This window comes from Chaetura pelagica, unplaced genomic scaffold (genome assembly GCF_000747805.2).
Source record: "Chaetura pelagica isolate M959 unplaced genomic scaffold, ChaPel_1.0 scaffold288, whole genome shotgun sequence".
Taxonomy (NCBI): domain Eukaryota; kingdom Metazoa; phylum Chordata; class Aves; order Apodiformes; family Apodidae; genus Chaetura; species Chaetura pelagica.
The window spans coordinates 2,749,735-2,766,343 of NW_009954190.1; the positions used below are offsets into that span (position 1 = coordinate 2,749,735).

Sequence of the window (16,609 nt, forward strand, 5' to 3'; positions counted from 1 at the left end):
GCATATATCTAGCAGCAGGAGCCCATTATCCTTCTACAATGTTCTGTTTCATTGACATTGTATCTTCATTGTAGACAGTTTCCTTGACATCATTAGTCCTAAAATGACTATTGGATTTCCAGGGTTTCTCCATAATCCATAATAAGATTTTCTTGCTAACAGCACAAAACAAAGAAAGATACGTTTCTATTGTTTGACTTCCGTGGAATCCTTTTTAAGCTATTCAGAAAGGACAAGAATAAACCATCACAGAATCCTAGAAGGTCTTGGGTTGGAAGGAACCTTAAAGATCATCTAGTTCCAACCCCCCTGCATGGGCAGGGACACCTCCCACTAGACCAGGCTGCTCAAACCCCATCCAACCTTGGCTAAAACATTCCAGGGATGAGGCATCCACAACTTCCCTGGGCAATCTGCTCCAGTGTCTCACCACCCTCGCAGTGAAAGATTTCTTCCCAATCTACCTTCTTCCAGTTTAAAGCCAATCCAGATATTATAAATATTTAAAACTTTCCTGCAAAATTCTGATTCAAAGGAAAAGCCTCAGTAACTTTGTAAGCTTTGGATCTTTATTATTCGTTGTGGCTTTATTTTACTTAAGCAAGCAACAATACTTTGTCCATTCTGGAACTAAGAACTACTATTCCTTCCAAAATGATTTTTTTCAGTTAAAGCAAAACTCAGTACAGTATGAGAGGTTCTTCAGATTCCATGGGAAGAAAGAGGAAGAAACTTCCATGCCAAGGTTGCCAGTGATGCCTAGTGATAAGTCACAGAATCATCACATTCCAGATTAGAAGGGACTTCAAGGATCATCTGGTTCAGCCTTTCTAGGTAATAAAAATATAGTTTAAATGAGATTGCTGAGTCTTAAAACTGTCCAATGGAGGGGAATCCACTACTTCCCTTGGGAGATTATTTCAATGCCTAACTGTTCTCATCGTGAAAAATTTTCTTCTGGAATCCAATCGGAATCTCCCCAGGAGTAAGTTGTTCCCGTTACCCCCTGTCTTTTCCATGTGACTCCTTGTGAAAAGAGAGTCTCCAGTTGTATAAGAATGAGAGATATCTTAACAATCAGCATGTTTGAATATTCCCAAAAATAAACCAGTCCTATTGAATTCTCAGAAGAACAGTTTCAGCTGGCAGGTATCCATGTACATAAAGATACGTGTGTTTCTGAAGAAGGAGAGGGTCAGATACTGCAGTGTTTAGCTAACAGAGTCAGTACTAATATCAGGAAGATAAAAAAACTCCTCCAGCATGCTAATCCCCATGGGATAATTTGATAGCTCTTCATTTGTACCAATGGCAGTCACAGTTAAATCTCAAACTAGATTTTCCACACGCTATTAACAGCACCATTAGAATGCAACAGAGACTATTTGGGGTGGGGGGAAGAGTGTTTCCTGTTATCTCATCGTTATCTTTGAGGAGGTGGCAGATTTCTCTGTGAAAATTACCCTTATAGATTGCTTCTTATCTAAGGATATGCTGGTACTATCAAGTGGTGCTCTTTTTATGCTAAAACTCCTAGCAACACTTAAGATTATCTCCATGACTCTTTCAGCTGGGAGAGCAGCTTAACTAGATACCTATTTTCCATCTATGTGACATGCTGTGACACTTTCACCTATACTGACATGATCTGCATAAGCCATGTGGTTCCCATTAAGAAGGGTCCATACAATATACTCAACTCTCCATTAACTTGGCTAATGGAAGAATAGAATAGCCCAGATAAAGGAAGGACATGCATAATTATCGCTTCCAGATAAGAACCAGCTCAAATATTTCTGCATTGTGATCCCCAGACAGAGCATGTACTTCTGTCAGAGCTCACTAACTTACAGTTTATTAACTCTGGCATTACCTGCATCCATTTGGTACAATCTAGGCAGCCTGGGTGTCTCTGTGATTTAATCACCCCATAGGTAATCTACTCACTGATAACTGTCTTGGCTATAATTAAATAACAACTTCCATATTCACCCTTTTATATGTGCTGGTACTGATACAGGGTAGAGCCAGTCATGCATGACCATATCAAGGTTGAATGTGGCATAACAAGGACAGGCAAATAATGCATGAAATGCAAGAGGACTATAGTCAAAGGAGAAGGGAACGTGTAAGGCACACAATGATGCAGAAGGGCTTTATGTTCACGTCTAACAACTCAGAATTAACACGAGCACTTCCTCTCTTATTCCCAGATAGTCCTCACAAAAGAGATATACTCAGGACTGTCATGGGTAACACATGCATGAACTAGAACTACCTTTCTACATCAAATGTCCACGGTGTTAGCTTATTCATTGGGTTGCAACTACTCCACCAAGTTGAACATTTGCCAGTTGTGAGTCCTTATAATCTCCATAGACCTTTCAGTACTGATACATAGCCTTTCTGATCTCAGCATTGCTATATAAATCATATGGTTCAGTCACAAGGGACACTCAGTTCTGCTACAGATCTATGGGCAAAACATTGCTATCCCTACCGTAGAAAGAAATACATATTCTCTTACAGAGAAAATTAAAATGTTGCAAATAACTTTTTTCTGGATTCTTATGGGAGGAAAGGGAATATAAAGAACCAAACTCAGACTTAATGAAATCAGCAACACCATTTCTTATACGCTGAAGTGAATCATCTTATGGAAACCAAATCGTTGCCAGGAAAGTTTTTAATGGTGTACTTGTACATGACATTGTGTTGAGGAATTGATGATTATATTCTGCCACATTCCATGTTGCGTTTACAAATTAGCATTGCCTTGGTTTGTCTGCACCTTACAATTAGACAGAGCTACACAATGATTCAAGCCAGAGGCCAAGCTGTAAAGGGAAACTTGATGGGTTTGAGAGATTAGCCATTATCACATGATATTACTAGACTGGCTACAGAAAAAGCAGCTGACAGCAAATCACAGTGCCACACATATCAAATCCCTAAATATCGGTTCATTTTGCTTAAAGCATCACATACGGTGTTTAGATCACTGCGGAGGTCCTGGACAACATTTTCTATACTCCTGGTATCCTTCAGAATCTCAATGCTTTGAGTATATGGATTGAAATACACAGAGAAGGGGCGATTGATTGATTTGGCAAAGTCCCTGAAAGAAAAAAAGAAAATTAACATATTTTCCTTTTTGACTGCAAAAGAAGAGAAAATTAGATTTTTGAGTCAAGGGAAATTATTTACCTCATCTTTTCTTTGGCTTCTTCAAAACTTTCTGAAACAAAGTAAGCTTCCTGGAAAGTAGTGATAAGACATTCTTGCAAGCAGGTTGTCTTTGGATCGAATGTTTTCACTTTGGCCTTGTCAGAGAGAGCATGCTGCAAAATACACCACAGCATCTGTTAAACCACATTTGATACAACAGTGTATCTATAAAACTTTTAATATAAACAGCCTTTATATTGCTGTGCTGTATGCTTCCCATTAGTTAGCAAGACTCTCTTGCCTTCCTTGTAGAGGCTTTTTAGTTTGAACAGAATAAATAATTTGTTACCTAAAAAAGTTCTTCTTATTAGAGTAATTTTTTTTCCCAAAAAATAATTATTAATATAATAAAGACAATATTAGAAATGCACCTGCCATGTAGCCATACAGACCTAAATCTTCAGCTGGAAATAGGAAAGTCATCAAATGAATTTTCCTGAAAAAATTAGCTGTACAACTACAAATATGTATGTCCCAAAAATGTCATTTAACTGGCAGAATCTATCATCTTCTTGGTGGATGAATTTAGTCTGACCATTCATATAATCTCTGCTTTACATTTTCAGGCCAAAATCATACACTGTTTTCCTGACAGTGAGTTTAAGAGTGAAGCTATGTATCTGAAATCCAGTAAAAAACTGCCTATTTATTGTGTGCTGATTAAATGCATTATGCTTCTGCACTGTACACCTGAGCAATAGTGCTCCATCTAGTATTCCAAGGAAAAAAGTAGCTAACTAAAGAGGCATAGATAAGTACAGAGCAGACAATGGGCAGATGAAGCATCAAATGCTGCTAACCCAGAGAAGAGATTCCTTATCAGCCTTTCTCTTCACATGAGTGGCACAAGCCACTAGAAAGGACACACAGGTTTCAATACTGAATATCAGGTATTGAAACATTTTCCAAGACAATCTTTTTCCAGCTCCCCTTCCCACTTGAATACCTTTGTTAGCTTTTGGATCTACCTTAACTTTTGGAGCACACGTATTTTCATTCTCAGTACTCTGTACAGAAGCACAAGGTAAGCAAGGAGAGGATATGTAGGTCAACTTTCAATCTTCTTTAGTCCCCTAATATCTATCCATAGTGAAGATGTGCATGAAAAGTATAGAGAAATGACAGGGAGGGAGCAGATCCCTAAGGTATGAAGGTGCCTCTTATTTCTTTACTTCCTTTCTGCATGGACATTTCTTTATAGCAGAGCAAGATATTAACCTCAAGGCATTCACCACACCTTTTATCTGAGCTCTTGCTTATGCTCATTCCTAAATTCCTGCAAAAAGCTCTGAAAGTATCACGCTAGCTCTCAACTTGCAGTCTCCCAATAACAGGACATAAAGCTAGAACAAGAACTTCTTCCTCCCACCTTCTCTCTCTCCAAAAATAAATACATGAAAAATTAATGCATGGAATCTTAAGATGTCAGGGAGTTAACTTTCTTTAGTACATATATCTTTTCCTTCTCACAAGGTTTGCTGTTCCTAGCCAGCCATCAGTTGAACAGCTTTGAAACCAAAAGTTTAAAACAGTATCTCTTAAACAGCATCCTCTTCTAAATGGACTGCAGGAACAGGCTCACCTTATTTGGCCCCTATCTATATACCTGTTGTCACTTTCCCCTTGCAGAGCCATGATGTCGTTGAGAGCATGTAGATTTAGGCATTTAACTCTTATCAAAATCAATTTGTTTTTCTTGACTGGGAATTATAATGGGCTCTCCAGGAGTTTAACTATAGATAAAAAGACCCCCTCTTAAGGTGCCTTTGTACTTTCAGGTGAGATCTGATGCCTCAAATGTCTAAAGCACAAAGTTTTAAATCTCTGAGAGTATTTAGTGAAGCCTTGTGCAGGGAATCAAGAATGATACTGGCCACATTTTCTTAGGAAACGAATCTGTAATGACCACTTTGGGCTCATAGATTCTCTTCTGCCCTGTGACAGCTTCAATGCAAAGGGTGACAGCATTGCCCTCTTCTCCTCCACCCACAGTCCCTGCTGGACAAAGCCTGCTCCTTGGGATTGAAGCCATCGTGGCTCCTAGATCTTGAACAGCTGCTATAATCACTGGGCCCTAATTTTATAGAAGTGGAGAGCCCGAAGGGAAGCAAAAACTAATTTTTTACCACAGTGGATATTTTCTGAGAAAGCCTTTCTGGTTATTCTCCTCAGATTATCTAAATGAAATTACTCCTACCTTCTGGATCCTAGTTTAGTTTACACATGAGGAGAGCTGCTGCTTCACAAAGCAACTCTGAGGAGATTGGGATGTCCAGACACCATGAAACACACAACTTGGAAGCAGACAGTAAAGAATTCAGACATGCCTTCTAAGTTAGGAGGTAACTGATTTAGGATTGCAGTCTGGGAATGTTCAAGCAACAAAACTTCCAAATCACAGATTCCCAGGAAAAGCAGCAGTATCAGACAAGTGGACAGCTGAAGAATTAGACAACTACCCATTTTGGAAATAAGCATAAGAAATGCCTCTACTCCCTGGTAGATCAAGGGTTGAAAGAGTGACTGAGGTACCTTACCACAGCTCCCTAGCGCTTAGGATGTCTAATGTTTCTGCACAAGGATGGAAGATACAGCACAGGATCTAAAGAAGACTTAAATGTTTCTGGAGCGGCAGCTGGAGAGCTGGTCAGATATACTGGGGCACTTTAGATACCACCAAGCATATACACTGAGCATTCCTGAATCATTTCCTTAGTGGCCACTACCACTGACACATGAGAAAAAGAGCTGGGTCTTTAAATTTCTCCTTTGAGTATTAAAAAAATACTAGTGTAATAATGCAACTCGGAGCTTTTTAGCTTCACAGAGGAAAAAAAAAAGAAGTGAGGACTTGCCCATGTGCCATAATTTATAGCCTTGTTGTTCTGTGGGAGAACACGGAGTCTTGGAAAACCTGTTCTCAAATGCTTTTCAGCTTACCTACAACATAGGACACTTTCAGATTTGCAACCTCATTTTACCAGGATTTTTTTATGTTATCAGTATAATTTTCTATATTGGAAAAGACTCTTCATTTTTAAAAAGCACTAAAATTAGCATCTGAGATCCAGGACTTGTTTTCTCCATCATCTTTGTCCCTTTGGAAAACAGAACCAAAATTTGTGTTGGAATCTTTTTGGTTAAAAAGGCCAATCTTGCTTCTTCTTAATATAAACTACAATTAAAATAAAACCATGACTGGATACTGTATTTAACCTAAAAGATCTATACAGAAAGATTCAAAGTCTATCTCTCCTAAATATATGGAAGCATATTACAGAGATACAAGACTTGATCTGCAGCCAAATGGAGTTGATAAGAGACTCCTTTAATGAAAGGGTTCAAGAGAGCATCATACAAAGTAAATGGATTAAAATTGCCAAGACATTTGGGCTGCCTTTTACAAATAGTTTTAATAATTGAAATGTACATTATTTCTGCCTTATCTCTAAGCCCACAATATATACTGTGTAATAGTGTTAGCTAGAGTTAACTTTACTGTATTAGGCAGAACATTTTATAACTACTTACTGTTTATTCATTTTCCCCCAGGCTTCTTTTTTCATCTGCTCTCTTTATTTTGTTGTGGTTTTAATTTTTTTTTTTTTTTAATTTTTTTTTTTTTTTAATTTTTTTTTTTTTTTAATTTTTTTTTTTTTTTAATTTTTTTTTTTTTTTAATTTTTTTTTTTTTTTAATTTTTTTTTTATTATTATTATTTTTTTTGCTTGACGTTTCCATAGCATGCACATCAGGAGTAGCACGTTTCAGTATCCAGAATTCAAAGCCTAAATACTGGGGGGGGGGGAGGAATCTTAAAGGGAATCCTACATATCCACATTTCTCTAGTTTTTCTTGATGCAAGGCTGTGCATCACTGTCATGAGGTGCACAGCCTGCACCAGCCTGATTTATCTTGTTGACAAGAAGCCTCTTCACTGCCAGGTTTCTGGTCTAGAAACAGGTTCTCCCATGGTCGAATTAGCAGAAAACTTACTAGTGTTTTGCAATTTTTTTTCCCCTACCTTTTACTTTCTTTTCTACCCTGGAGCACAGTCCCACAAGGACTTGCAAGACATTTTTCACCTTAACAGTTCCTTCATGGAGACTATGGCTATCTGTGAAATGGTGCTGTTCTGTGCCTGCAGCAGACAAATGCTTTGTCTCTCAATAACTGAAACCTCTAACTTAAGTCCCTATTCTCGGTATATACAAGAATTGGTGAAATTTAACAGCTTATGATACACAAGAGGTCAAACCAAACGATCTAAGAGTCCCTTCTGGCTTCACACCTATGAAATATATACGTAGTGTGATAGAAAAGTATATAATAGTCTTGATTTATGGCAAAATTATGATGATATATGTGTGGCTGCACCTTTGAAGCAGATCAGTACAGTCCATTAATGTGCACATTATTTAATTTTTACTGTTGCTTTTCATAAGGATTATTCTTTGCGTTTATACTCTGAGACTATTGCTGAGCGAATAACATAGATTTGTGACCACAAAAGTGTAGTAGCAAAATATGCACACTTGACAAGAATAATGTGTTTGTTTATGACATTGAGGGTAAAAGATTTATTATGTTCTTGACTATTCATTTCCTTGCCTGTATGCCCTTAGGTTTTGCAAATTATGTGATAGGCATTTTCAGGGTCATCACCTAATGACCATAAATATTTGTTTAAATAAAAGGCCTGATTCTCTGCAGAATCCTGCACAGAATTTGGGGTTCAATATTGAACATTAAGCCATAAGAAAAAAACGGGCATGTTGGCATTTAACTCATCTCTTTGCATTTAACTATCTTTGCACTGTGGGCATAATATATTGCCAGGCTGATACAGAATGCTTCTGTGGCTGAAGTATGTGTTGAACTTAGAGCAACTGTAATACAATCAAAGAAAAAATACTGGAGAAGGCGATTTTCTTCAACCTTTTTTCTTGTAATAAAAGAACAGCAATTTGACTTATGAGCTTCACCATGAATATTCTCAGTTGCAGGTGAAACAAACAGCAAAAGAGACTGAGATACTTCTATTAAATTGCCACGTAGTTTACTGAAACCCAGCCCAGGAAGGTGGGAAGGTGTTTAACCACAAACAAACAGCAGATACATTGCAAAACAGTTTGTAAATACTATTCTGTATATGCTTTTTAAAAACCCTGTTGTTTACCTGAGAAGTTTACCTGAGAAGCCACCAAGCACTCGTTTGGGTCCCAGGAGACAGTACTCTCTCTCCTTCCCCTTCCCTCCCATCTTCCCAACAGAGAGATGTTATGTCCCAAAATACTGCACTTGTGAAAAAATATCTTTTGCTTATTCCCTGTGGGGGTTTTTTGGTTATAAAAAGAGGCAATAAATGATCCACTACAACTGCTCACACTGTGCAAGGTTAAATACTTTCACCTTTATAAGAACAGGGCTCTATGTACTGTCAAACAGCCACACATTTCAACCTCGCCTGAGTTATTATGCACTACTTAATTTTAAGTACAATTGATCTACTAAATGAGTACCTTAGAAAATGTTATCTTAATATCAATAACAATCCAATGCAATACACTGGATTACTTAAAACAGAATTGGGCCTGGTTTCAAAACATTTTTTGATGTGTATTAAAAATACATAGTACTCTTCTACATGAAGCTTTCAGAGCCCAAGGCACCCTTACCTGTTAGAACCTATGAGCCTCTTTATACAAGAAATGCAAATTCAAACAGAAATCAGTTTTGTAGTTAATAGTTGCTTTGGTACTTCAGGCCTTACAAATCCATTTCATGCTTCAAGTGCAAGCTGATACTTCAAACTTTTAGAGCAATATCACATCTTAAAAGTAAGCTTTTTGTCTTAAGAACTTTAACTGTTATTTGAAACTCAAAATATTTACCTTCAACTATTATTTTAAGATTAAAAAGTTGATTCTGCTTTCAGGTCACATACCTTTAATTCACCAATAGAAGACAGAAGTCCTGCCCCATAAGCACGTAGTTGTCCTTCTTGCTTGCAAAGGCCAAATTCAATTGTAAAAAAATAGCACTGTAAAATATACAGATATCAAGATACATATTAGCATAGTTGCAAACAGGCAGTTCAGCAATTACAATTGGTATCATATTCACTTGATTGTCCCAATTTTTCAGAATTTCATGTCTTTAATATAAATTCAGATAAAGTATATTATTCCTGCTCTAAGTACTTTAAATCTCATGTTCTGCAGTAAGGGGGCTTTGCACAAAAATGTCAGATTCTGCCTTTGTTCTGGGCATCCAAGCAGTTCAAAGGAATGGCCAGTTAGGAACAGACAAGCAAGATCATTTAGGTATCAAAGGCACTGACAGTAATCTGCTGATATTTTTGAAACCTTCTGAAATAAATGAGGTGCCTTGAAATAAAATTCTGCAAGGTAGTTGGTCTGCCTGTCTAGGACCCTCTGAAGATCTCCAAGATCTAGTTCAGAGCACTCAGTTGTAAGCACAAGCTGATGCCACTGAAAAGTCTGACATGTATTTACGTGGTGTCTTGAGTTTACTTATATGTATGAACTTACTTATATGTATGTTCTTGAGAGCCTTCTTGAGCCGAGACCTCGGTCTTCACGAGATTTTACTATATCATAAATAACTAATATACCATTTGGCTTCTTAAAACACAGAAAGACAATTACAGTCAGTTGAATGAGTTCACTTGACCAATCCAGTACAATTCTTCTTTTTGCTCTACATTCAATAAGTTATATATCTGGGCTGTAAAACTGAGGAGAAGCCATGAAAAAGATGTTTTAAATCAACATAACAACAGTGTAGCTAACTTTGCTGTACCCCCGCCCACAACAAAGTCAAAATCTTAGGAAGGCCATGGGAAGCACAGACAGCCCACTGTCCAATAAATGCAAAAGAAGGCAGTCACTTCTGCTGATGCCACTTAGTTTGGTTTTGTTAGGAAACATCAAGGTTCCTTTTTGATGTTAGATCAAGCAGATGAGATTAAGCTAGTAACTATTTCTACATTTGAGGGCTTTAGGAAGTTGATTTCTAACTTATACAAAGACGCTTCATATATTTGTACACACACATCCTATATCTGTGTTTATTACATTATCTGACAATTTCAGGTTTTGTGCAAAAAGATGTAACTCCACTGAACCTAAGAACTGTAATGTCTTTGCAGGAAATACAAATATAGGATAAGAAGCAAACCAGTATTCAGTACTAAATCTTTAGATTTTCTGAATAACTTGAGAATGGAGCCTAACAATACATTTTTTTCTATTAATTTTGTCCTTAAACTACCTCACTTCCAGGCTGAGTATCATACTAAATGCAAAAGAGCAGAAATTAACAGCTCTTTTAAATTCAACAAATGTTTAGAAATTGAGAAATGATTCATTTCTCTGCCTCACATAAAAGTTCCTGTAGAGCTGGTGATTCATGCAGCATAGCACTATGTAGAAGGGTGTAATAAAAAGGAATAAAAACATGAGCCTTGTGTCTGATCCAAACCTGCTAAGTCAGCTGGGAAGAAGGAAAGGTTGCAGTGACTTCAAATGTCTTCAGTCAGATTCCATGACAGCAATGAAAGGCAAGGATACCCACAAGGAGAGGTGAAAGGATAACATTGTCAAAGTTCCACTTCTGGTTTTGCTACTGACTTGCATAAGCCAAGCTGGTATAAAATTTTTCATTGGATGCAATGAGCTGATGTTACCATGAAAGGGAGGCCAAGACAACTGGTTTCAAAAAGAGACATCTCAGGAACAGTCACATACACAAAATGACAAAGGTATCACTGTAGGAGTTGAGTGAAGCTGAGACTTACAGTCAAGAAGAGTACAAACTTAGCTTCCGTCCCTAAATATTTTGTCAGCAAAACCTTTAGAGGGCTACAGTCCTGGTTGTGTTCTTGCTCTCTACTGTAACAATGAACCACTCAACTTCACTCTCAAATTCCACTGACATATTTGAATTTGCCCCCTCCCCCTCAACTCTCTTAAAATAACCCATCTGGTAGTAGGTCTTCTGCTCTGAATATGAACCTCCTTACAGATACACAGCAGTGCTGGGCTCCAAAAAAAAACCAAAAAAAAAACAAACCACAAAAACAAACAAAAACCAAGGAATCGCACCATCATATTCATCCTTAAGACCAACTCCAGCTAAAAAGAGGGGGTCTACTGTTTGTCTGCTCTGTAAGAGCAAGCATGACTTTGTCCCCACACGTAGGACACCTTTACTGTATTTCTTCCCCATGTAGAGGAGGAACAAACCTATGTTATGCAGCTGCCAGGAGAATGCCCACCTGGCAATCTATAATGCCAGTGGAGAGAGGGAATGTGCACTCACAGGGAAGGAAGGGGCAGAATGCAGAGAGCTAACATTGGCACAGGAGAGAGCAATCCCTGATGCTCAGGGGTAGGATGTTCACAGGACAGAGGGAGACCTCAATTTCACTTCCTCCTTGATGGATAGGCAGCACACAAAGAGGGAGCTTTTCTTACTTAAATTGAAAAATTATTAATATTAAAATATTATCAGCAGCATCATTATAAAAGGGAGTCAGATTTATGAGCCAACACTTGCTGATGAGAAACTATCTTCAGTATTGATAAGACCTGCACTCTCAGTGTAACTAACTGAAACAAAATGCATAAAAAATGACCAGACGCTAACAACATGTCTGCACACTGCTAACTTGTGGTATTAAACTATAGCAGTAAGAAAATTCTTTCGAATGAAAAGCTGATTTTTTGATAAATTTGCCTTATACAGCTACTACAGCCTCTGTATTGAAGAGCGCTCTGCTTGGCTGAGCCAGTGAGATGGATAGCTCACCCAATGCTGCCACCTTCAGATCACGAGGCGGCAACACACGGCTCCCCCCAGCCCCCCACTTACAGGCAAAGGCAGCTTGAGCAAGGCTTGAGCAAGCTGTGCTCTCCAGTGCACAAACATCAGAGCATACTGATAAGAAGCTTAAATTTTAACCACACAGATACAGTTTTTACAGACCAAACGCATAAATACACGCTCTTTTTGTATGGTAAACTCCACTGCCTGTGATGCTCTGTTAGGTACAGGATAACTACACTGCAGTGGGAATGACGGAAGGATGAAATAGCTGTTGAGATGAACATTTTTTAAAAGCCTTACGTGAAAGTGAGTATCTGGTTATTACAGTGTTTTTAAGTGTAGGCTGGTGAATGTAAGCACAAATGAGGGCACACAGGCTCTCATGTTCTGGTTTCAAATCTTGGACCTGGCATTGGCAGAGTCTCCAGCCCACAGCCCCAGACATGTGGCTCCTCTACAAGCTGCAGCCATGTCCTGTCATCTCCCTTTACTTCCAGCTCCACCTCTTCTTTGGGGTGAAATGTGGATTTGCTATACAACCTATAGGCAGGTTCTTGAAGTAGGAAAGGTTCCCTTCCACGTTATATAAATTCTACATTTCTTAAATAGCCTTCCACTAAAATGCTGCTCTGTTAGCCAAACCAGCAAAATAAGATTAAGAAAGAAAGGGAAAAATGAAAGACTAAAAATATTTTTTAAAGACAATAGACATCACTGTAATAAACAGGATGGCCAGGAGCATGAAACAGTGTGGGATATTATTTTATTTCTCTTATTTAACTGAAGTATATGAAAGATAATGTACAGTCATCCTCTTGAAACCCTGTCTTCATGAGTTCAAATATCATGAAATAGATCCATGAAAGAAAATCCTGTTAAGGGTTATTGAATACTAAGATAGCAGATCTCTTCCTTCAGAGTCCCTGAATCAATAATCTTTGGCAACTAAAGGTGGATTCCAGGCAAGTATCACCAACATATGGCTTTAGACCTACACTGTCTCCTCCAGATGTCTGCAATTTGCCCATGTCAGAGATAAGATACTGGGGTAGCTGGTCTGGCCCTGTAGGTGAGCAATTTTAAGAGTCAAATCATTTGTCCTATTATTGACAGAAAAGACACAGAACAGATCCAGACCTGGAAAACTAAAAGCCTGTTCTCCAGGATAAACACAATGTCTCTTCTTCATGTTCAGACACTGTCCTGCATTATAAACCAGACCAAAAAGAAAGAGAAAAAAATTGGTGACAGTTACGACAGCTAATTAAAAAAAACCCAAACAACACAAAACAACCAAACAAAAAACCCAACGCATTATTCAAGTGTGTTTATAAATTTTCAAAGGCAGGGAAAAGGTCTGATAAGCTCAACTCTCCTCAACTGGCTGGTTTCCATGACTTTGAAAGATCACTCCTCATATCACATGATTTTGCGTTTGGGAATCTCACTTCTGGGACCTGTGCAAAGAGCTTGTGCAGGGTGTTGGGTGCTAGTGTCATGGAGTCAGTACTTCAAAACCTGACTTGTCCATAAAAGACCTTTCAAGCCATTCCACTTCACCTAGTTTTCTTATGGAATAGCTTGAAGACCTATATTTCTGTTCACTTAGCTATTTTCAGCATGATGTATAACAAGATATTTTATCTGTTCTCTAAAAGTACTATTAAAGGTGTTGCCAAAATGAGTCCTGAGAACACCAGCCATGTCAGGAGCCAATTCAATTGCACTCCCTGTTGTAAGTGGGAAGAAGGAAGGATTGAGTAACTGGATGAATGCTACATGGAAAGGAATATTAACCACTACAGGAACTGTTCATGGGGTGGAGCTACAGCCCCAGGCAGACACGTAGCAGCACAATCAATCACTTTATATATATATATACACATATATATTTAGATATATAACATTCATTGCATAAAGACAATACAACTACTAATGTGTGTAGGTACTTGAAAGACCAGTGCCAAATAAATCTCTTTAAGAAAACATGTTCCCATTCTTTTTGCTGGATTTAGTATTTCAAAGGTTACCTGAATGGCCCACTCTTAATTCAGATGTGGGTGATATGCTCACAATATGAAAATATTAATCCCTTTTTCTGTGGAAGAGGAGGAAACCTTTGATATTTTAGCTCCAAAATTATTCACCTAGAGAGTAAATCTCTCATATAGTTGTAATTATCTTTTAAGAAGGTAGTTATATACAACTGAAAGACTTTTTAAAAATCCATTGTTAGAAACTAATTCTAGGAATTAATGAAGTAAAGGTGTTTTCTTTCCTCCTGTAAAAGTTGCTCATATTGCAAGCAAATACTTTTTTAGAAATATCAATGACTCCATTTGTGCTTGCTTTCTTCCTCTAGAGCTGGTACAAATAAATTTGTGAATAGTCACTTATTTTTCAGTCTCTGAGATATCAATAGTCACCAAAAAAACCCCCCCAAAAAACAGCTGGCATTTCACATTTGACTGAATTATTCAAAATTCACAGTATATCGAGTAGTTTCAAGACTACTACACTACAAGAAACAGAAAGATAGAACACAGGTAACCCAGGCAACTAGCCACTACAGCCCAATGTTGGAGTCCAACCATGAAGCAATACCAGCTGTTTGACAGCTATTCATGTAGGAGCATCATTGAGTAGAAATGCAGGGAGATTTTTGAACAACAAATGAATCTCATGATGAGCTTGTGAATAGATCAAAAGCAGAAAAGAAGTACAAGTCAATGGCTAAGTCTTCCATTATAGATTATTTGTCTACCTCCAACAAAGGCAGTGACCCTATTCACAGTTAACAGCATTTCTAAATAAGAAAACAAAGTTTAATTTTTCAGTTACCTTCTTGCAGTATTTTGTTTAGTCTGCCACTTTGAAATGTACTTAGGCTCATTGAAATTGAGTTTCCTTTGGGGATTTCAAATTGTATATATTTAACAATATTCTCCTTTTCCTCTCATCAGGCTACTTTGCATTCAGATCTTTCACTAAGGGTGAATGCTTGGAACAATGTCTTTATAAACTGAAGTTTTTAGTAGATGTGGTGCCACTCATTAGAGCACTTGGGGATAGAAGCACACCAGCCTTCACATTTCTGTTGACAGCCATAACACATGCAAATTCTTCTAAGGCAGAGGCTTGGCATGCTCAGAAAAGGCACGCACTCTAGTAAGCCCAGTGGGGCTTAACCCCTGGTGAATACTTTGAAATTACATGTTTCCTTCTTCAGCAGTTTCTGGAGAAAAATTCATAATGGTAATCAAATTAAAATTCTCACCCTGAGTTTTTAAGGAAGCAGAAAAGGTAGCTCAAGCAACAAAACGCTACAGCGGTACCAGTATGGAGTTAACCCTATGCCTCCAACACTGGGGAGCCCAGCCAAGACAAGACCAAGTGTGTGGCAGGTGCCTACCTTGCCCATGTAATCTATTTTCAAGAATAAGATCTGGAGGTCATTCCTACTAACACTTTGGTGTTTCTTGAGAGCACGCATCATTCTGCAGTCCATTCTCACAAAAAGGAGGCCCTCCAACTACTCTAAAGAGTGAGCAGAGAGAATGGAGGATGAAGCACTTCTGGGATCTTTCTCCGTCTGAAAATCCAAAAGAAGTTAGTTCCCACAGAGTTGGAACCACTGGATATCCCACTCTATGTTTGAAATACTCCTGAATATAATCTGAATTTATGCTTGCTCTGCACAAAAATGATGTCTGTCCACCCCTCTCATTTTATCTCAGTTGAAAACTTTGGAGATCCTTGGAGCTGCAGAATCAGGAAGCTCAACACTTGAGCAGAAAGCATTTGTGTGTCAGAGGCTGGTGTTTCCTGGAAAGGCAGCAAAGCTAGTGGTTACATAGATTATGCAAAAATCAATCCCACAAAAGCACACGTGCCTCTACTTGCTCAACACTGTCAGGGAAAGAACTCCTGCTTTTTTCAGTGTAATTAACTAATAGCGCTGAAGCTTAATATGAAGCTAAGGAGATGAGACCATCAAAACTATGAACTGCTGCTTAGATCATTTGTTAAACATAAGGCATTGAAGCCCTAATGCTTCACCCATCCTATTTTCCCTTCCCTATCATTTGACTCTTATCTTGAACAACTTCCAAAACCTGGGGTTTTAAGGTTTATTAATTTCATATGGAGTTATTAAGAATAAATGATGTGCAATAATGAGCCATTCCCTTTCCACTTTACTTTACAACATGTAATGTGGATTCATGTTCAGCTCTCCCTGTGGTAGCTGAAGTGAGTATTTGCTGATTTATTTAGCAAGCTGTTGCTTCAAATTTCAGCCATCTACAGATTTCACACAGTTAACTTAACAGGCCAAGACCTGCACAGCCAGGTCTTTCAACATGTTAGCTGGGAATCCAGGAGATGGGGTCCTCTGAAAGTCAAGCTGAGAAGAAAACTTAAAAAGTAAGCTGAGTAAACATGCCACAGCTGTCCAACCGCACTCTCCAGTCTATGCTACCTGATGTAACTTGATCCACCATATTCCTTCACAATTCCCAGGCTGCAAG

The 16,609-nt window shown here is 38.2% G+C and overlaps 1 protein-coding gene across 1 annotated transcript in view; it reads right to left on the minus strand.

The window, feature by feature from the left end:
* Positions 1–2,943: 2,943 nt before the first annotated feature.
* Positions 2,944–16,609, minus strand: part of TPH2 (tryptophan hydroxylase 2) — a 47,139-nt gene continuing 33,473 nt past the window's right edge. The window contains exons 9-11 of the mRNA XM_010003079.1: positions 9,175–9,270; positions 3,208–3,341; positions 2,944–3,118 (exon numbers count right to left, since the gene is read on the minus strand). Of these exons, the coding sequence (XP_010001381.1) occupies positions 2,944–3,118; positions 3,208–3,341; positions 9,175–9,270 (405 nt within the window). The remainder of the gene's footprint in view (positions 3,119–3,207; positions 3,342–9,174; positions 9,271–16,609) is intronic.